This window comes from Hydractinia symbiolongicarpus, chromosome 5, assembly GCF_029227915.1.
Source record: "Hydractinia symbiolongicarpus strain clone_291-10 chromosome 5, HSymV2.1, whole genome shotgun sequence".
NCBI lineage: Eukaryota > Metazoa > Cnidaria > Hydrozoa > Anthoathecata > Hydractiniidae > Hydractinia > Hydractinia symbiolongicarpus.
In genome coordinates this window covers 16,309,449-16,332,004 of record NC_079879.1, presented here as the reverse complement: position 1 = coordinate 16,332,004, position 22,556 = coordinate 16,309,449, and the positions used below count along the sequence as shown (strand labels likewise).

General features: G+C 32.2%; 2 protein-coding genes across 8 annotated transcripts in view; one reads left to right on the top strand and one right to left on the bottom strand.

Annotated features, from left to right (window-relative positions):
- The window catches only part of LOC130644988 (uncharacterized), an 86,635-nt gene that overhangs the window by 13,038 nt on the left and 51,041 nt on the right, over positions 1–22,556 (bottom strand). The window lies entirely within an intron of this gene.
- Positions 2,050–22,556, top strand: part of LOC130644984 (huntingtin-like) — a 64,155-nt gene continuing 43,648 nt past the window's right edge. For 2 of the 6 annotated variants that reach the window (XR_008982660.1, XR_008982659.1), the window contains exons 1-15: positions 2,050–2,369; positions 4,873–5,025; positions 5,104–5,187; positions 6,785–6,905; positions 8,736–8,795; positions 10,705–10,784; positions 10,970–11,108; positions 11,581–11,722; positions 12,841–13,040; positions 13,128–13,302; positions 13,448–13,662; positions 13,737–14,439; positions 16,171–16,367; positions 16,988–17,190; positions 18,700–18,913. Coding sequence is in view for 3 of the 6 variants with exons in the window: in XM_057450807.1 (XP_057306790.1) it covers positions 4,901–5,025; positions 5,104–5,187; positions 6,785–6,905; positions 8,736–8,795; positions 10,705–10,784; positions 10,970–11,108; positions 11,581–11,722; positions 12,841–13,040; positions 13,128–13,302; positions 13,448–13,662; positions 13,737–14,439; positions 16,171–16,367; positions 16,988–17,190; positions 18,700–18,913 (2,658 nt within the window). In the remaining 3 variants the exon portion in view is untranslated. Of the gene's footprint in view, positions 2,370–4,872; positions 5,026–5,103; positions 5,188–6,784; positions 6,906–8,735; positions 8,796–10,704; positions 10,785–10,969; positions 11,109–11,580; positions 11,723–12,840; positions 13,041–13,127; positions 13,303–13,447; positions 13,663–13,736; positions 14,440–16,170; positions 16,368–16,987; positions 17,191–18,699; positions 18,914–22,556 lie in introns of those variants that run through there. The other 4 variants (XR_008982658.1, XM_057450807.1, XM_057450808.1 and 1 more) reach the window with 4 other exon arrangements.

The window sequence follows — 22,556 nt, the reverse complement described above, 5'->3', positions numbered from 1 at the left end:
GGAAAAAGGGGAACGTAATGATTTGGCTTGAAGTCTACACCAGACTTAACAATATCTTCATAACAAAATAAAATTTTTAACTGATCTTCATCAGGTAAAATAGATGGGTGTGGCGATATACACTGTGTAAAGAAAGTTGTAACAAACTGTAACAAACCGAATTGTGGGTAAAATGTGTTAATTTTTCTCTTTATTACTGTTGACAAGGCAAGTATTGATAGAAAAGGAAACCATGTCTTGGGGGTACAGTTGTTGATTGCTTCTGATTTAACTGCCTCCTCAGGAGAAAGAGTCATATCACAAACAATATGGGAAAGGGAAAATCTTAATAAACTTTTCTCAGATATAAAAATATTTGCCTTTTGGTTTTTAAAAGCAAATTGAAAACAAAGATGATTGGAATAAAAGGAAGGATGCAAGAAAAGTTCTATGGATGTCAGGATTCTCAAAACATCAACAAGAGAATTATCACCTATACCTATACCAACGATGCTGAGCTGTATAGACAGTCTCCTGATGGATTGGATCTAAAAATAATATATTTTACCATGACCTTTTACTCAACAAACTTTGTTTCTTAATAGTCATTCGAAGAGTTGTTTTTTTTCATCACCAACCTTACTTATCCAGATGTCAAGTTCTTGCTTCTAATAACAACACAAATATTAATTGAGAAAGAATTCCTCCGCAATGCTGAAAATTCTGTTCAAAGCTCATATTACAAAAACAATACACCTTTATGATAATTCAATTGTACATGCGTTCCTACGGCTCTCCATCGTTTTACAATATCGAAAAAAAGGAGGTAAAACTCGTGTTTTTATGAGAGTTTGTTAGAGACGAAAGCGTGTTTTCTCCAGTTTTTTAACTTCTGTCATATCAATTTCTTTCAAATTTTCAGGAAACGTTAATAATAATAAGATACAACTTATGTGTACTTTTCATTAAAAAGAAAACGTGGCAAGAAAAGTTATCACGAAAAAACGTGTTTTCTCCTTAATAAACTCTTATAAAAGTGTAATGTTTACCTCCTTTGATTGCAAAATAAGCTGCGATGGAGTGTTATTTTTTCCGAATTATCGTAAAGGTGTATTAGCCCTAGCTATTAGCTAATTAAATCTTTTTGTATTTGTTTTAATAGTCTGTTGTATAAAGCTCTCCCCAACTAGCTTTTCGTAGCAGATATACTGAAAACCTTTAAATAAATGCAAGGTGTGTTGGAGAGTAAAAAACATACTTCTCACCTTAAAGCAATAATTCCTTTATCTTCACACCTCGCCTCAGATGGAAGGTATATATCTGGACCTAAATTCCGATGAAGACTTTTACCAACCAAGGGATAAATATCCCCAGACAACAAAAATGCTCGAGAATAAACACTTTCTAAAAGTTCTTTTTGCATTTTACGAACAGATTCAAAATTATCACACTTTAAATCAGTAAGCACCCGCGCCAACATATCTGCTGCAGCCATAATCAATAATAGTACGGAAAGAATCCAAGCCAAAAGGCGTGAGTCTTCGACTAATCCTGACGGATGGGAGTTAAAACTATAGCCTAACAGGTTATCAGTAACCACGCAGTACGGAACCTAAATTTCCTTCGCCGGCTGCGGGCCACATATTGTTGGACTACGCATAGAGTGTGAAAATTACGTCACGATTTTGACGTCACAGGCCCCTTAGGTGAGATGGGGAGGGTTGCGGGCCATAGCTATTTGATTTTTGACTGACTGAGTGACTGATTAGTCAAAATGAATCAGTCAAAATCTGTAAGCTATAATTTGCAACCCTCTCAGTCTATATGGTAGCGACGTCACAACTTTGACGTCAACATCGCTACAGGCGAATTGGAGAGGGCTGTGAACCATGGCTTTTCGCCGTAAAAAAATTACAATTTTTAACGCCCTCCGTTTGCAACGCCTGGATCGTCGACATCTTCGCTTGGCTAACATTTTTCGTCAAATTTACACTTAGTCACGCGACTTATCTGACTAACCCTGGATCCGCACATGCAGCTATGTGAGAACAGATGCAGAATTATTTCTATTTTTTTTTTTAAAAATAATCTTTCGTAAAGAACTTTATGCAGAATTAATTTAATTTTCTTTAAAAAAAATAATTGTTCGTAGAGAGCTTTCGTTTCACTTTGCCACGCGAAGGTATATGTTCTGGCTATGCTGTCGGTAATAATGAAAGCACTACTGAAATAATACGTAACAGGGTCACGTGCCACTAAAAAAGACTGGAGCTAGAATGAAAATTTTTAACGAAGAAGAAGGTCGAAGATAACCAAGATGGTGGTCCAGCGACAAGAAAAATAAATATTTAAAAAGCTATATCTGAAGTTACATGAAGTTTTAACAAAAAGTAAATATATCTTTTAGCATTTCTCATGCAAATCTTTCAGATGAGTCCAACTTGTAAAAGTACCTTGGGATCCCTTTAACTTCATTTCTGTGAAAAAAATTCATCTAAATGATAATTTTTTAGAAAATTTTTAGATATTTTGGCCTAAATTTACCGATTTTGGACATGTGTTCAAAAAATTTATTGTCCTAATAATATGGACAATGTATCTGACATTAATATTCGTTTTACAGAATATAAAAATATTATTTCGTTCTTAAGATATCCTGTTTTAACTCAGAAGGTATATCAAATTATTTTTTGTAACGTTTGGTCCGCTACAAAACAGCCTTGGTGTGGGCTGCTGGGTGTTGCATGGAGTTGTCTGGTAGAGCGCATACCCTAATTGGGTCTGTTTATAGCTCAAAATGTGCATTAAATACTTTACGACTCCCCATGTAAGCTATGGCTCATTTTGGAAATGATAGACAGGGTCATACTTACTAAACTGTGGAACCACCTACAATGATCTACAACAGCCTACAACGATCTACAACGACCTACAACGATCTACAACGACCTAAAAACCATCTACAACGACCTGAAATGAAATGTTTTTTTGCAGTTTGTTTGGTTCACACAGGTCTGAAATAGGCTTCAACTTTGTGTATCACCTCATACTCGTAATTTTGTTTGTTGAGCTATAATATATATGGGTTTACATTTTTACTCTGCCGATTTTTGCAATTTTTTTCCTTCTAAAAATTACAAATACTATATATTGGAACTATGTAGGTTCCGTTTATGTTTTATTGAATATAGGTATTACATAATAAGTACTAAATAATAATACGTAGAAGGTCATTTAATTCAAAACATGGCTGGTTGCAAAGACACTATTCTGACCCAACTTAGAACACTAAAGATGGGACGGACCATCTTTTGACACAGTGGCGTTAAAAGGTCTTTGCACACATCAAGACCTTGTATTAACGTAAACCAACTCCAATAAAGTGAAAAAACTGAACTGCTGCAACTTTTTCTGGCATATTGTTGTATATAGCTAGCTGAGATTAAAGCTATTTATGTTTAGCTACTTTTCAAGATAATCATTGATGGAATTATTGCAACTTAACCTATTACGTAATTTGAGAGGTAGAATCTCTTTGGCTGAGACGGCCCTTGTTTATATTTAAGAAAAAGAGACTTATGACCATGAATAAAAGAAATATGTGTTATATTTTATGTGATGAGTCTCACCAGTTTCGAGCAATACACCCTTTCAATTATTTTCAGAAGTGGTCCACAAAGGCAATTCTGGAGTCTTTAAAGCTTTTAGGGTTCAAAGGCATGGGAATTGTTTGTCAATAGTAAGGCCTGTCCCATATTATGACACATTTTGTAAAATTGCAAGAGTTCTTTGTGTACAGTTGAGTTTGTCCCTTCCAATGACAAGGTTTTTAAAAAAGGATAATTCCTTCCTCAATAGTTAGGCCTGTACCAACTTAAGACGAATTTGCATACATTTTTCCAAAGTTTGTCCAGACCTGTCAATAGATGGGCCAGCCTTACTGCGAACGCATCGACCTGTCTTGTGACCTGTCTTATATCCCACAATATTTGTGAGGCTAGCCATGTGAAATATGCACATCTAGAGAATGAAGGTGGTGAATGAGGGTGGTAAAGCAGCTTGCCATTAAAATAAAGAATATGAAAACTAACTTCATTATAATTTTCTCTAGAGAGGAAAAAAGAGACAGAATTCTAAAAATTAATATAAGAATACCAACAAATATGATGTACCAGAATAAGATTTACAACATTTTTCTCACCCATGCGTATTACAACAGCAAAAAAATATAATATTTGTTTTAGCTTTACACAGTCTCGTTTTGACATTTTTCTAGCAAACAAAGGCGCCATATCTACCTACTACAGTACTGTTTTGATAATTTTTAAGCAATCTACAACACCGTTTCAGCCTTCTACAGTCCCATATGGAAAGTTTTCAAGCAAACTATAGTTGCTGTATTACCTTCTACAGTCCCACATTGACAGTTTTAAAGTGAAATATGTCGTCCTATCAATCTTCTATGGACCTGTTTTCAGGAAACATACAACGCTGTATTAACCTTCTATGGTACTGTTTTGACAGTCTTTAAGTAAACTAAGGCATTGTATTAACCTGCTATGGACCTGTTTTGACAGTTTTCAAGCGAACTATGGCAACCTTTTTGGTATTATAATTAACAAACTAACTATGGTGGCATTTTAGTCTGGCAAAAGTTCTCAGCACACCAAAAAAGTTTGTCATAGAGCAAACATGAAACTCAATTTTAAAATTCCTCATGTGAGTTTAATAAATGATGTATTGTGTTCTGGAAATTTAAGATATTTTCATTTCAGAAAAAAATATCATTTTTCATTTTACAGTGACTATTGATTTAGATGTTTCACCTAAAAAATGAATATAGAATTCACGTTTTTGTGGCCCTGAGAGGTCTGATTTTTATTTATTTTTTAGGTTAGAAATGGAAAACGATTAAATAATAATGGCTGATAAAATTGTCAAAGCCTTTGAAGCTCTAAGAAGTCACTATCTTCAAGAATCTACTCAGGCTCTTGGCCATCAGCCATCATCAAGTGATGTCGCAGAAAGCCCAGGGGCATTGTCCAGGTTTGTTAAAGTTTAATCTAGATAAAGCAATTTTTTATAGTAATGTTAGTAGGCTACACATATATATCATCCTTTTAGAAAGAAAGATGCATCCTTATCTAAGAGAGAAAGAATTAATTTCTGTAATGTCATTGCAGACTTTCTCCCAATGCAGACTGTCAAGTAAGATCTCTCATCAGAAATGAACTATTATTCACAATAAGAAATATGGACTCATAGATAAAAATTTTTATTATGCATGCTTAGATTATTATGCTTATTGCTTATTATGCAGGCAAGCATATATCGTATTTTCCGGTATATAACCTGTGGGCTATAAGTTGATTTTTACGACTTTCACTGCTGGTGCGGGTTATAATGTGGTGCGGGTTATGTGATAAGTTTTATATTTTCTGTCATTTATTGTGATATATAAAGTTTATATATTCAATAAAGAAAATAGTACCAACGGGATAAAATATGTTCATTAATATAATTGCATGCGCTATACGACATCTATGTAATCTTACTTCAACTGCTTTAACTTTCTATTGCTTGCCAGTGCTAATATCACAAGCTTCCTCTGAAACAATTCTGGAGATCATTTTTTTTGTGTTGAATGTAATTCTAATCTATTTATATCTTTGCAATCACATTGAGCACATTGAAATGATTTGCGTCTGGTAATAGGGCAATATAGCAGGTATCATTTTTAGGTTTAGTTGACATGTATTTCACAACCTAGTCCCCAGGACTTATTATTAATTCCTGTTAAAAATATTAAACAATGTTAAAATTAAAGTATAGACTAGTCGTTAGCCCGTGAAAAATCCACAGGTTCGCCCGTCCTTTTTATACCGCATTGCGTGCTTCTCGCTATTGCGCAGCTAAGCTACCATTTTTCGTGACACACAGACAGACAGACGTATACGGGCATTATAATATAGATAATAATTTTCTTCTTTTATCTTCGCTACCTTCGAGCAACTGGTGGCCACTAAAAATATCAAAAATAAATAAAAAATACATTTAATAAGACACATGCAACTATCTCCTCCCACTTGCCACCATTCATTTTATCATGCACACTGTGATTGCTGAGATATAAATGGATAACAAAATTCTATAAACATTAAAAAAGAACGATCCATACATCGCTTTTACAGAGAATCAGTGATAACTAATATGTGGTTTATTTTTATGCCAAAAAAACAGATATTTTACTTTAGGTTTATAACCTGATAGCGTGTTGTTTTTTGTTTGTTTGTTTAATCACAGGAAGCAAGAATTATTATTGGCTGAAACTAATGTCTACAAATAATAAAAAAAAAACCCGGATTGTCTGATTCAGTATTGTTGGCATTAGCAGAAGATCGACTTGTCAAATTAATTTTAATTCATTATTATTTCGGCAATCAGAGACAAGGAAGTTAAGACTGAGAGAGTCGCTAGTTCAGACACTCGGTTCCTTGCATGAAAGAAAACAGAACGCACGCACATGTTTATAAAATGATTAGGGTAAGTAAAAATATGCTGAATTTTTTCTTAACACAATGCGGGTTATGCAAAGGTGCGGGTAAGTAAAACACATTGATTAAAATTTTATGCGGGTTATATGAAGGTGCGGACCATCTGAGAGCATCTAGTTTATAACTCCCTAAAAAAGCTGAGCTGCGGGTTATACGATGTGCGGGTTATATACCGGAAAATACGGTATACTTCTCTTCTACACCAAAATACTATTTTTGTGTTGATTTCTTTTCTTTACATAAATCTTTAGAGATATAAATGAATTTCCACAATTATTAACATTGGCAATGGAGCTTTTACTTGTGTGTTGTGACGATGGTGAGGGTGATGTTCGTTTAGTTGCAGGAGAATGCATTAATAGGATTATGAAGGTGAAAACTCTTAAACTACTAGATGAAAAATCTTCTTATATTTTTTGTAGACTTAGAATTAGCACATTGTCCCCTGATCAATTAATTACTTGTTGGATAACATGAACATGTGTGAAAGCTCTAAATTTTGTGGTAACTTGTCTGATTCTGTTATAGTCAACAGGGGGAATATGCCTGTGTGGAATGTGTCAAGCATTTCATGTGAAGACCTGTGTAACCCCACTCAAATTTGTGTGATTTACTTCATGTCAACAGGAAAATATACTTTTATTTTGTGTCTCAGGAAATTTAGCCCAATTACTTGTTTCCATTATGCAATCAGCATTTGTTTGAAGTCAATTGTCAAGCAATTCATGTCCAGGCCTCACAACCCCACTAAAATTTTTGTGATTTACTTCATGAATTTTATTTTTTCAAGGCTGCAAAATTTATATATATATTGACACAGTTTTTGCACAGCAAGGTAAGAAAAAACAAGTTTGTGTATTTATACCCTCTACAGTCTTTTCTCTTTTTTTCAAAAGAAATAAAGAATGAGTTGCAAAGAACAATACATTCAACATTTATTCTGTAAAATTATACATTATATTAAAGGGGCTACAAACAATTCAATAAACTCAATCCCTGCACATTCTAAAGAGTGGCATGTCATAAACGGACCCCTCAAAAGGTCAATGTGCAAGAAATTTTACACACTTTAGTACCAAATAAATGTCTAGACAACCTGTTTATGAAAAATTATTTTCTTATGATGAATTTTGCAATTTTTCTTTTTTTTTCTAAAGAGACAACATGAGGAGCTGTATCTGTCAAAAAGTGGGCTCTAAAAAGATATTAATAGTTCTTAAAAGATTTTAAAATCATCGATGTTGCTTCGACTGGCTACTTGTGCAATAAACTCATAAGTTTCTTTGCAAAATTTCGAAGGATATAGCTAACTAGCTAGCTTAAAAAGTTTAAAGTTTATTTTATTAGAAAACCTCAGTTAAAGCAAAGTAAGTCCTTGTATCGAAAAAAATTATGGATGTCATGCAGAGACTTTGCTGCCATTTTTAGTTATATTTAGATACCCAAAGTTATATTTGAAATGATTTAAGATGTTGTTTTTGTCCTCAGTGATTATAAACTTTTTCACCACCATTAACCCTACTTTCCTGTTAGTCACTAAAGTCGAAAACCAACAGCCGTTTTGTAGCCACTTTAACTAATATACACCTTAATAAATGAGGAAATGTAAACTAAATATAATATTTTTCCTTTTCTGATATTAAAATCTTAAAAGACCTGCTAAACATGTTGTACAAGTAACTGCTGATTCAGGCACAACCTTTATTAGATTTTTTAGCTGTCAAAAAGAGGTAACGCTTTATAAAGCCTCATAGTCGCCAAGCATTTGTGCTAAAATGTGTGTGTGCCTTGATAATAAAATGAAAATTAATTATCCTTTTATGACTAGACTAGTCGTTAACTCGTGGAAAAATCCACGGGGTTGTCCGTTTTTAAACGATACGCTATTTCGTGTGCCCGTTGCACAACAATTTTCTTGCGGACAGACAGACAAAGTACAGCTATTATTATAGAGAAATTATTACTGCTGTACTTCGCTTCTGCAATTAAAAAATAACCAGTTAGCGCCCTATTGATCTTTAAATATAAATCAGTTATTTTTTGTCAATAAAAAAAATATTCGCAATCTTTGAGGTACTGGACAACAATATAATATAATTTTTTTCAATTTTTGACTACTTTTTTAATAATAAGCATTTTTTCTGTGTAGTTGTAAAATAAGTTTCATATATCTACGTTTAGTTGGTTTATGCTACTGTTTAGGCATTTCTTGATTCTAACATTGGACGGGTTCAAGTTGAATTGTACAAAGAGATAAAAAAGGTAGGGTTTTTTATTTCATTTTTGTTTTAAGTAAACCAGCCATTCTAGCAGGAAGTTCTACACCAAATTTAGAGACTGGCTAAAAACACATTACTTTCACGTACAGCAGCAGAAAGCAATGGAAGTAAAGAATTATTGAAGCAAAAATGACCTCCAAATGGAACCTAAAACACAGTGTAAATAACAACTATTTTCCATTTAGTTATATGTGATGCACTTTAGGAAAATCAACCACTTCTCTTTCCGTGTTTAAAAATACGAAATACGGAAATTTTGTATTAAAAAATACGGATTTCGTAAATTAAAATACGCGTATTTTCTTCTTTTTAAAAATCGAAATTCTATTTTTAAAAATACGAAAATTCGTATTTCGTATTTTTGAAAAATACGAAATAAGAATTTCATTTTTTTTAAAAATGAAAAATACGAAATTCTATTTTTAAATATAGAGCATACGAAATTCTAATTTTAAAAATAGAATTTCGTATTTTTTGAAATGTTACGTGTATCAAGTAAGTGGTTGAATAAAACAATTACTCAATTTTACAAGTTTGGTTTTAATAGGTTTTTAATTGGCTCAATGATTTCACAGGGGCGTTTTCTCGTCATTCTAGAAAGAAATATGGCAACTTTGAAGATTCGCAGGGACGTTTTCTCGTTATTTTAGAATGAAATACAGCAACTTTAGAGCTTCGCAGGACGTTTTCTCGTCATTTTACAAAGGAATACGGCAACTTTGAAGCTTCGAAGGGACGTTTTTTGTCATTTTAGAATAATATACGGCAACTTTTAAGTTTCGCAGGGACATGTTTTTGTCGTTTTAGAGTGATATATGGAGACTTTAAAGCTTCACAGGGAAGTTTCTCGTCATTTTAGAGTGAAATACGGCAATGTTGAAACTTTTCAGGGACGTTTACTCGTCATTTTAGAAAGAAATACGGAAACTTTGAAGCTTTGCAGGGATGATTTCTCGTCATTTTAGAATGATATAGGACAATTTTGAGGCTTTGCAGGGACGTTTTCTAGTCATTTTAGAATGAAAAATGGCAACATTAAAGGTTCGTAGGGACGGTTGCTTGTCATTTTAGAATGAAATACGGCAACTTTAAAGCTTAGAAGGGACGTTTTCCTGTCATTTTAAAGAGAAAACGGCAACTTTGGAGCTTCGCAGAGACGTTTTCTTGTCATTTTATCATGAAACAGGGATGTTTTCTGGAAATGAATGAAATGCAGCAACTTTCAATTCGTATCAAAAATGAGACAAACCCTAACCAGACATTACTTTTTTTCCTCTTTGTATTTTAAATTACAGCGTATTTTTAGAAATGCGTATTTTTAGAAATACGTATTTTTAGAAGTACATGTATTTTTTTAATACGAATTTCGTATTTAAAAATATGCGTATTTTTTAATACAAATTTTCGTATTTTTTGAAAATACAAAATACGGTTTTTAAAAAAATACACGTATTTTTAAATACGCAATTTGTATTTTTGAAAATACGAAATACGGAATTCTATTGTTTTTTAAAAAAAAGCAGTCGATTTTCCTAGAGAGCATCACATATTTTTCAAAATGAATAAAGCTAGCTTCACAAAACTTTAGGTCGTTGACAAGGTATAAAAATAATTAGTTATGGTTGTTGTAATTGGTAAACTAAGCCAAAGAAATTAATGCAAAATTTGATTTAATCATGCAAATATCTGGTTTCTATGCCTTGTTCAACACAGTAGTTCTGTCCGCAACAATTAACAACCCTAAAATATTCTGCACAACTATGCTACAATACAATACTGCACTAGCCTACGTAGTAATTGACAACAAAAAACCTACTTTTAGGTCTGCTGGCTTAAAAGCTGCAGAACTATTACATTTTAAAGGTGATTAATCTGCTTTTATGCTTTTACAGAATGGATCACCACGATCATTGCGTGCAGCCTTACAAAGATTTGGTGATACCTGTCACTTAATACGAGCTCATAAATGCAGGTTCGTATATGTTGTGTTTATATATATAATGCAAGTTAAATGATCCATAAGAAGACTTAAATCAGAAGCACATACACTAAAACCAACAAGCATAATCGTTTATATTGTGCAATAAAGATATACACTCTCCGTCAAATTGCTAGCACTATTTCAAAATGTTAGTGAAAGTTTCCTGTATGTTTCAGACCTTATGTTGCCAACTTGCTGCCCTGTATCGTTAAAATAGCTAAACGAAATGATGACTCGGTTCAAGAGGTTTTGGCCACCATGATGTTGAAACTGTGTCCTGTTCTTGGTAACTTTATGACTGAATTAGATATTAAGGTAAATATGTTTAAAAAATACAACTTTGAAACACACTCATAGAATGAACAGCAAAAAATAAATAGCAAAACATTTGTTTAATAAAATCAGTTAATTTCTTCTTTGGGGTCATCCATAAATGACTTTGGCTGTTAAAGGAGAGTGGGTTAGAAAAATAGAAACAAAATCGGGCATGGGGAGGGAGGGTGTTCAGCTGTAAGTAGGTATCCTTTACATAGAACTTGTTTTTGTATTTCTTGATGATTTAGTTGTCTTTTAGAGAGAAGAGAGCATCATACAAGTCGTTTTGTTATCCATTTACGTGAAAAACATTTTAAATGAAGAATTCTTAGCAGTTGTTTTGGTGTAGGGAATTTTTCTCCTTTCACAAATAAGCAATCTTAAGCTTTAAGAATTGAAGAAAATGTCACAATTTGAGTCCGCAAGGACATTTCGGAACAATGCTGTATGTTCTATTTTTATCTATTCTTAGATTTTACTGAAAACATTTCTTCCTAATTTAAAATCATTGTCTGCTACCACAAGAAGAACTGCAGCATCTATTCTGAATTCTATTTGTCAAAATTCTCGAAAAGCAGTCCATTTTTACAGCTGGTTGATCAGTATGCTTCTTGGTTAGTAGAATTATTTTTTTATTAAAAAATGTTTCTTATCCTTTATCAGGCCTATTAATAAGGAAAAACCACCTACGCCATAAATTGCGCGGCCCAAGCTTCAATAATTTTGTTTTGGAGTTATCATTAAATATAAAAATTATAAAAACAAATGTGAAGTAACAAAATTCCTTTGCCCCAGTACGCCACACAGGGGTTGCTGTTTTGGATAATAAGCATAGTAGCAATTTTAACGGGCTGGAATGTTATAACTACTTGTGGAATAAACAATCAATATTTATATGACTACTTTTAGAACAGACAATATTTATGCATAAATCAAATTATGGAAAGTTGAACAACAGCTAATAATGACAACTTTTTGGATTATGAAAATCATTACTTAGAAAAAAATCTGTTATGTCAAAGATTTTTATCTTTTACTTATTTTATTTTTCTCCAAAAGACGACTATACCAGCGTTTCAAATAACATTGTCAAACATGTAAGATTGTTACTTTCAATAGGCTAGCAGTTATACTTTCCTAAGAAACATAACGATCACAAACTCCGGGAATAATAATCATTTTTGTTCTATTGTGAAGAAATTAACCAACGAAAGCCTATTCAAAGTCAACCTGACATCACCGACTCTTGACCCAGATAAAGAATAACGTAAACTAAGATATCATGAACACTGTCACTTTGTAGTTGGTAATTGTGTATTACAGTAGATACCTAGCCATGTGATCCTTTACAGGTGCAGAAGTAAACATTTAATCTGTGTCTTACATCAATAAGACACAGATTAAACAAGTCTGCATAATTGCACTCACAAGCAGAACAAGCAATATACTGTTGGCATTATTGCATTTAAAATTATTTTTTAATATCAAAACTAAAGTATGTTCCATGTTAATCTAAATGAAAAACAAATTCAGAGTACCAAGTTTGGAAATCACTTGTCAAATTTTTTGTGGAACTGGAGGAGCAGAATGGCTTAGCTATTATATCATTTCTCAGAATTGGATTGTTCTCCCCATATTGATAGACCTGCTTCATTTTGCTTTACCTCAACATTCTGTTATTAGTCTTGTTTTAAACTTACTGTTTTCAATGTTATTTCCTATTTATTGAAAGGAATGATTACACCTCTCACAGATGACCTTCCATCTCACACAATACTCGGTGTTTTGCTCTGTTTTCGTAACATTGTGCCACACCTGTCAGATGTTGATAACACACATCATACCATGAAGGGTAGTTTTGGTGTTAAAAAATCTCCTTTCAAGCTAATTGACTCAAAAGATAGAATTCTAGAAAAGAAACAATTTTTACAGGTATACACTGCTACCATTTTCTGCACTGAAAACCAATATTTTTTTGTAAAAAAATTATTTTTATCTTTTATTTTGTTTTTACTCTAGATTTATGAAGTTACTATGTTTTGTACAAAGCATGTTGATCACAATGTTGTCACTGCAGCTCTTGAAAATTTATACCAAGTACTGTTATGTCAAGCAAAACCACTTCTGGAAATTCTTTTGTCTCCTTCTGGAATTGCTCCGACCATTACTGGCCAACTTGCTACACTAACTGGTGGTAAGAATGAAAATTCAATGTTAAATAACTGTTTTAAATCTTTGTAGGTATTTATCAATTACTTTTTTAAGGGTTTAAGCCATTTCATATAAACAGTGGATTTTCATTTAACAGTCTGCCATGATTAATATACTGTTTATTTTAGAGAGAAAAAACTCTTCTGAACCTACTGAATTTGGTGATTCAGGAATTCCGCCTGATTTACAAAGCATATCTTCCATGTCAGTCAGTTCGGATATGCTGTCAGAAAAGGTAGAAAGCATGGAAACATCTTCTATTTCTGAATTTGCTCTTGGTGAGAGTGGCCAATCTCTTGACAGTGCACTCTATGCTGCAATGCCTGAAATACCAGCTTTAAAGGTAACTAGCATTTTTTAGCGATTTGTATCATGTTCATGTAGCAAGATTTCTTAAATGTTTATATACTGGCTTAGGTATCACAGTATGAAGCAAAGTCAACAGACGAAGGAACTGCTGGAGAACCAGATAGGGTTAATAACAATGAAAATGTTGGTGACAATGGAGAAGAAGAAGAAGATGATGGATTACAACTACCACGTACATACACCCAAGGAAGCATGGTAAACATAGAAAGTGAACCAGTCAGTTTTCATCGAGACCATTTGGGAAGTACTGTAAGTGATATTCCAGACAATGTTAGCCAATCAAGTTTAGATGAACTATATCGCTTTGAATCAGTTTCCAGTGCTGATATCTGTGCTGTGATTGAAAGACAATTCAATTTTGATGCCGTGACTTGTATCGGAGTGCCAATTTTACATTGTGTTCGGCTGATGTGTTCGTTTTTGCTAAATGGTAAACCCGGTCAACTGCTTCCTGATTCAAAAACCAGAGTTAGTGTAAAGTCTTTAGCTTTACACTGCATTAGCGCAGCAATAAGGTTATTTCCTGAGGCTTTGTTTGCCAAGGTTATACCTGATGACTTTATCATGAATGATGCAGAAAATGTTAGCAGTCAGTTAGTTCGAGATATCATCTTATTTAAAGATCATTCTGACCCACAAATACGAGGAGCTATTGCTGGAATTATTGGTCATTTAATTTCTACCATTGTTCAAGCATCTAATGGAGAGCTTGATGAGTGGAATAACCGAATTGCTATAATATATGACACTGGTAATTATTTTTACAAATTCCAAAGTTGTCTTTAATATCAAATATTTCTGAGTGAAAAGGCATCCAACAGATATGGATGCTGCCCTTCTTTTCAGTTGTTTATTTATTTTTTACTAATTAAAATTAAGGCATATGGAGTAACTAGCACTATTTTCTTTTTTGATTCATGCAAGTAGCCCTTTTATTTCAGGGGCAAGTTGTCATTGGCTAGCATGTATTTGTGTTCATGTCAACAGAGATAGTTTACTTTAGTATTTAAAAGAAAGGCAATTCTGAGGCTAAAATTTATTATCTACCATATTTTCCGGTATATAACCCACACATCGTATAACCCGCAGCTCAGCTTTTTTGGGGAGTTACAAAGCCGATGCTATCAGATAGCCTGCACCTTTGTATAACCCACATAAAATTTCAATCAGTGAATTTTACTTACCCGCACCTTCGTATAACCTGCATCGTGTTAAGAAAAAAATTCAGCGTATTTTTACTTACACAAATCATTTTATAAACATGTGTGTGTGGTTTCTTTTTCCGTTTGTTTTTTAGTTCTGTGCCATTATTTTTTTTCATGCTGGAGAAAAGTGGGGGACGTTTAAACTTGTGAACCGTAAACACGAGAACCGAGTGTCTGAACTAGCGACTCTCTCAGTCTTAACTTCCCTGTCTCGATTGTCGAAATAATAAACAACATAATAATTATCACGGATTGTCTGTGACAGTGATGCAAGGAACATTCTTTTCTAATGTTTATATAATTTTGTTATCTATTTATATCTCAGGAATCACAGTGTGCATGATAAAATTCAATTGTAGCAATGAGGAGGAGATTTTTGCATGTGTCTTAATAATTGTATTTTTTATTTATTTTTCATATTTTCAATGATCACCTGTTGCTTGAAGGTAGCAAAGATAAAAAAGAAAATTATCATCTATACATATTTAATGTTACATTTTTCAATATTTTTGACAGAAATTATTAATGAAGTACTGGTCACTAGGTTGTGAAATACATGTCAATAACACCTGAAAATGATACCTGCTATACACCTCTATTACCAGAAGCAAATCATTTCTATGTGCTCAATGTGATTGCAAAGATATAAATAGATTAGAATTACATGTAACACAAAAGAAAAAATGATCTCCAAAATTGTGTTGCAGAGAGAGCTCGTATTAGGGACACTGGCAAGCAATAGAAATATAAAGCAATTTCACTGTGTGAAAAAAATTAAATCACATAGGTAAGTAAGGTTACTACGTATAGAATCTCGCATGCAGTTTTATTAATCTTTTGTGTACCCTACTTTCTTCCCAAACTACCACATATACTATCCGGCAATGTTTGATTAATTTCATTCTGCACAATTTTATAAGATTGTTAGTACTACAAATAAACGAAAGACAGCGCACAAAAGATCCTGTTAAAAAAAGGAAACCTTGACTTGCTTGCACCAGTAAATGTATAAACTTTAAATTTCACAATAAACGACTGAAAAATAAAACTTATCATATAACCCGCACAACATTATAACTTGCGTTCTGCTTAAACTTGTGAAATAAAAAATAATTATAACCCGCACGAAAAAAAATAATTATAACCCGCACGAACAGTGGAAATTGTAAAATCAACATATAACCCGCGGGCTATATACGGAAAATACGGTATTCACTATTGTTTGACTGCAATTTATTGCTGAATTTTAGTTTTCACATACATAATTTTTATTCTAGAAAATCTGAGTATTCATAAATTGCTTCAGATAATTGTGAAAATGTTTGAAGATGAGTCTGCAATTGCAATCAAACTAAGTTGCTTTGCAACAAAGAATTTTATTTTACCACTTTCTGAAAGTTCTTATAATGTTTACGCTTATGATTTGGCATGGAGCATGCTTGCGTTGGCAAATACGTCATACTGGTTGGTCAAGGTAAGCCTGACTTTCTTATAATTGATTCTTAAGAGTTGCTTTTATGTAGAACACTCATGTTAAATGCGTTTTGCTAGTTGTGTACACACAGGAGTCTGAAAAACAAGATATGCAAAGTGCCTGTTTTCTGATTAAAATAAGGCAAAAAATTAAAAAATCAGGGAAATAAATTTCAATTTTAGGTCAGTCTAGAAAAAAGTAACAATTGAAACAAAACATGTCCTTAAATATTTTTTGTGAAAGAATGTAAGTAACGAAAATGAAATTAAAATTGTATTCTTACAAAAATGCATTTTCAAAATATTTCTATGTCAGCATACATGTAATACATGTCTGCACAGGCAAGGAAGAATGATATCTTTTTGGAATATTCAGGAATTTCACGTAAACTATTTGCTTAATATGCTCATGGGTATTACGGATATGTTTAAAACAAACATGTAATGTTTTTTCTAAAGACCTCAAACAAAAATTATTTTAATTAGCAGAATACCAACATACAAATTTAAAAGTTTTTTCCTCAAATATACCTGCACATAGATTAATATATAAATATAGTACAAATTAACTATAAATTACTAATCAATTTGTAGTTTTTAATTTTTGTTTACGTCTTGCAGGTTGAAATCATGGAAGTGTTTCAAAGAATTAATTACAAATTAATGTCTTTTTTAAGACAACCATGGATTCTGTTTAAAGAGCTATCAAAGCTTAATACAAAATTTGTTAAATTACAATATGAAGTTGTTAATAATGTTTTGGTGAAGTTGCTGGGAGACGAAGATGCGAGAGTTCGTTACAATGCAGCACTTTCCTGTGTCAAGTAAATCTAATTACTGTGTTGCTCTTCAATAATCTGTTACTTACTTTATTATTGTAGTCCCAAGGAAGGCCACAAGCAGGTACACCTGGGAGTGTACATAAAATTTGTTGTTGTGATCACAATAATTATGTTCATTTTTGGATATGAATCTGGGTCTCTTGTTTGGTGCGACATGCATAAATAGAATGAAACCAAATTTCGATTTTTAAGGAAAATCATAAATAATTTTATTACCTGACTGATACAAAAAAACAGTTGTATGAAAAAATCTGATGATTTAATTGGTTTACGGCTTATTTTTACAGGGCTTTTTATAGAGTCATACTAACTGGTTTGGGAAGTCATTATTAAAATGGTAACATAAAAACGTAAACAAATAAAAAACGTTTTCATTGCACACAAAAAATATAAAAAAAGCTCACCAAAAACCATCTTTTCGTTTCAATTCATATGATGATTTGAATTTGATTTGTGAACTTATAAAAGTCTAAAATCGAATGCTCTTGAATTCCAAAGATATCAAAATCGAACATGCATTGTTTTTTTTCCTTGGTGGCTTGGGCATAGCAATAAATTAACTTTGGTTTTTTAATTACAAAGGAATATTTATTTTTAGATAAGATGCAGGCAGGTAATAAAACGGATGCTGACTAGTTTTGATGTTGCACTGTAAAATAGAAAACCCAAGGTCAGGGAACAAACAGTCAGTCATTATCCGTTTAGTAATAACTGAGATTGCAGAAGTGACAATGGGAAAAAAAATTAGTTAAAAATAAGGCCATCTAAAGGATACTGTAGAATAGTTAAGACACAAAATAATGTCAAGCAACTAACTATTTTGATACAAGGCTGATTTTTGTTGATTAAATGTAAACCCAAAACTTATAAAACTTATAGTGTAAATTAATCTCAAGCCTGAAACTATGAACAAAAAAATAGTCCTATCCTTGTAAGTCTTTGGATTATGCCCCAATGACTTTTGTCAACAGAGAATTAGGCTCATATTTATAGACGCAGACCACATAATAGCTGTTAAGTAGCAGAATTTTATGACTACACAAGAAAGAAGTGAATGTAGTAAGGAAATTTGTGGGCTTCTGCTGATTTTTACTTATTATCCCATGTTTTTGTATAAGTGGCCAACCACTGTTTGAAAGTAACAACTACTAAAAAGTAAAAAAGACTTATTTTACCAATATTATGAGTTCATATAATGTTGAGATTTATTTATTACGGAAAAAAGCCTGAAATACATATCAATGAAAACTGCAATACTACTTTATCACAATTAGGAAATGGTTACAAACAGATTATTAATATATTCAAAACAAAATAAAATCTGATCACACAAATGCATGCAAGGTTGTTTTATGGAGTCCATTCCCTTGAAAATCTTATAGGGTTACACCACTTGTGGAAGGGTTTACTATGAAGTAATTGATTGAAATTGTACATTGTAAGGTAAATAATTTGCTCCCATCGCAACTAACTAATATACTAACTTTTCAGAATTATACCTAACCTTCACTGTACGTCAACTGGCAAGGTTTATTCTCATAAATGTTGTATGCTTGATGACGTCCAATCATATCTTGAAGATGAAACTGTGTCATTTGGAAAGAAATTCAATCTTAAAAACAAATCAATCTTGGAAACAAATTTATCGTATGTTATCAGATGTGTCATGAAGCAACAGAACTGTGCCACATCAAAGTTTATGAATGTATGTTCATTGAATTTTTTAGAGATTATTTTAGGATTGTAAAAACACAATACCCTTTAAAGTAAATCACAAAATGGCTTAACCTGTATAAAATACGAGGAAAAAGGTATAAAGAGTAAAAATATCTCCAATGTGATTAGCTGAGGGGAGAGGCATAGGGAAAAATTTTCTTCAGAAGTCTAAGTAGTAAAAAACAGCAAGTTTTTAAAATAATTACTGATGTTATCAAAACAAAACTTAAAAAAAAAGCTTTTGTATATGTGATTTTATTGTCCACAATTTTCTACAACGATGGCTATTAAGGTAAATTGCACCTCTTCTGTTTAAAGCATGTTTTTTCAACTTTCCTTTTAAAAAAACATCATAAAAGTATATGTACTTGTTAACAAACGTTTGTTCTACAATATGACAGAAAAAAAAATTAAAATATTGTAAGATTAAAAATATAGTCGAAAGTCATAAAAAGTAGGTGTGGCCAACTGTGAAGGGATTAGTCTCAAAAGTATACAAGTTTTCAAAAAAAAAAAAACTTCATTAACGACTCTGAATAATTTTTTTCGTAAAATTTTCGGTTTCCCACTCTTCTTAAAAGGAATCTGTCTCAAAAATACATTAGATGACGTCATGAAATTTTCGTTTTCAGCTTCACAACTGTTAATTGTGTGTCTCATTTTTTTCTCAAATTTATTCGTTTTGAAAATATGATGTAAAACATCTATAAGATCATAAAAATAACACTCAACTTTTTTTTATTTTTCTTATAATCACTTTTGTATCCAAATCCGCTGACCAAATATTAAAATTAATTATTAAATGAAGTTTCTTCTTTCGACCTGTGATTGTTACATGAAATTGAAAAGAGAATATGTTAATTACTAATTAGTTATTTAAAGTGAACTTGTAGAACTCTTATTCAACACATTTTCTACATAAGAATGCCCCCGTCATAATAAAGCAAAATAAATAATTCTCAAAGCATTTGTTTCTGATATAATGATATTCTTTCTCATGTCAGGGAGTTTGAGGGTAAAATATGGATATAAATGTAATCATGAAAATCATTCTATTCAACTCTCTTTTTGTTTTGTGAAAATATTTGTTATAATAAGCATATAAAAATGCCAAAAGCAAATAAAACATTGCAGAGAAAACACAGTGATGGAAACCCAGGCAATGTTTTGTCGTTGGAGGAAGAAATTGGAAAAAACATGAGGGATGACGGGTATGCAGTTTTAAATGATTTGTTCAACAAACAAGCTTCCAACTTGTGTCCATTATTTCAGACGAGTTGAATTCATAACTTGCAATTTTGTTTTGATTGGCAGAAGCGTTGATTTCCTTTTCAAAATTAGCTCGGATCTCTTGTTCTTGCAATAATTTATTTTGATCATACTAAGATCCCTTATTCAATACCTTTGCACATTTTGTTTCCCTGATTCAAATTTCCGTTGTTTATTTTTCCTTCTTTTCCTTGAAGTTTTACATGGATCTCTATAATAATTTGACGATTTCGAAGACATTTTCAAGATAACAGAAAGAAACTTATAATAATAATAAAAAAATGCTACATTATATATTTCAACCTTTTTTGCAGTGCTTTTGTCTTGCTTATATATCATTCTTTATGCATAAATATTGCGTGAACAGAAAATATTTTGTAACACTAAATCCTTCCATTTCCAGGAAACATTTTGGAATAAAAATTAGTTCGTTGGAAGGAGCAGTTTTGAAAGTAATATGTTCCTTAAAAAAAAAAAATTAAAAAATAATAATTATTTACCATACCGCCTTAAGGATACGGCAGAACCTTGAGTGAAAATTTTTCAATTTTTTTTTTTTCACAAATGTAACTTCTATGCTAAGTTTCCAGTAAGTTTTGGAAAAAATATATTATAAAAGTGTTATTTTGGTTGGATAAAACAGGAAAAATGTATTTCATCATAACATTATCTTTGATCTTGCCCCGAATATGAGTCTCGAATTTAATTTTCTTTAAACACCCAAGCTCTTTATTAAACTTTAAGCCTGTGTCACACTTATGAAGCAGATGCAGAAGCAAGTGAAGTAAGCATGCACAGTTAGTGTGAAGCAAGAGGTGAAGCAAGTAGCTCACACTAGCGCAAGAAGATCACTTGCATTCTTTTGATAAACATGGATGAAGAGGTGTATTTAGTTATGATTTTGGGATATTTGTTGTTAAAAAAAATGATAGCGCAATGCTCACATTTTTCAGGTATGTAAGCTATAAAAATAGGATTTCTCAACTTTTTGGGCTACTTAAGGCCAGTCCTTTTTTATTTGAGGGTCATTTTCACTATTTCAAGTTATAAAGAATCTAGCATCATTTATTGGCCAATATATCATTATATGAATAGTAAATGCAGAATTCAATTTCTCCGAGAAATTTTGATGACGTCATATGCCAAAAACGCGCTTTTTTTAAGCGGTTTTCCGCGTTATTGAACAACCACAATTTTTGCGACAAAGGGTGTAAAAGCGCATCTTACGTGGTATATTTATAGGTTAACCCTGTTGTTAGTTTATATAATTTTTTGAAATTGACTACGTCATATCTTCGCGGAAGGTAAATATTTCAATTTGATACAGAGTATTCGAAAAACACTTCATGTCAAGACTTGCTTTTATGCTACTTCCCGCGAAATTAAAGACCCTTTAATGGTGCGGAAAACCGCTTGAAAAAAACTGCGGGTAAAGCGCGTTTATGGCATATGACGTCATCAAAATTTTTCACAAAAGGTGAATTTTGCGTTTCACTATTCATATAATGATATGGTGGCTAATAAATTATGCCACAACCTTTATAACTTGAGTTGTAAAAAATGACCCTGAAATAAAAAAAGACTGGCCTTAAGTAGCCCGAGTTACCATTTTGTAAACCTAACTAGGTTGCAACATCATTCCAAGCTCGGAATCTTTTGTTTTTATCTTTGTGGTCTTTATCGGATTTATCATACAAAATTGTATATTTCCTGACAACTTCGGCAAGTTTTTCATCTGCCATATTTGTTGTTATGATAAGTTCTGCTTTTTTGTTTTTGTTTTTTACCATTTGCTTCACTTGCGCACCTTGCATTACTTGCTCACACCATAAAAATCATGAAGTAAGCATGAAGCAGATGCAGCAATGAAGCAAGAATATCAAAAAAATTTGATATTGTTGCTTCAACATTGGCTTCATTCTTCACGCTTGCTTCACTTGCTTTAGTCATGCTCACATTAACTTGCTTCTGCATCAGCATCTGCATCTGCTTCATAGGTGTGACACAGGCTTTAAAGTATTTGAAATATAATTCACCATGCACACTGTTATTAACAAGCTATAAATTATTCAGCATTTTTTTTGAAATAATTTGAAGTTATACTGTTAAAGACATAATTTATCGATTGTTAATAAAAATGGGAAGGTTCAACAAACCATTTTCAAAAAAAAAGAAAAGGAAGAAAGAGAAATCAAAAATTAGAAATAAAGGAAGATGAAAAAAAAAAAAAAAACTAAGATATAACGTTGCCTCATGGTTTAATCAACAGACTGAAGATTTGTTTAACGATGAGGAGACTTCGTAGTCCCAGTAGAAGAAAAAATTTTTATTTGTACGTTTGGAAGCCGTGCTTTATATCTACT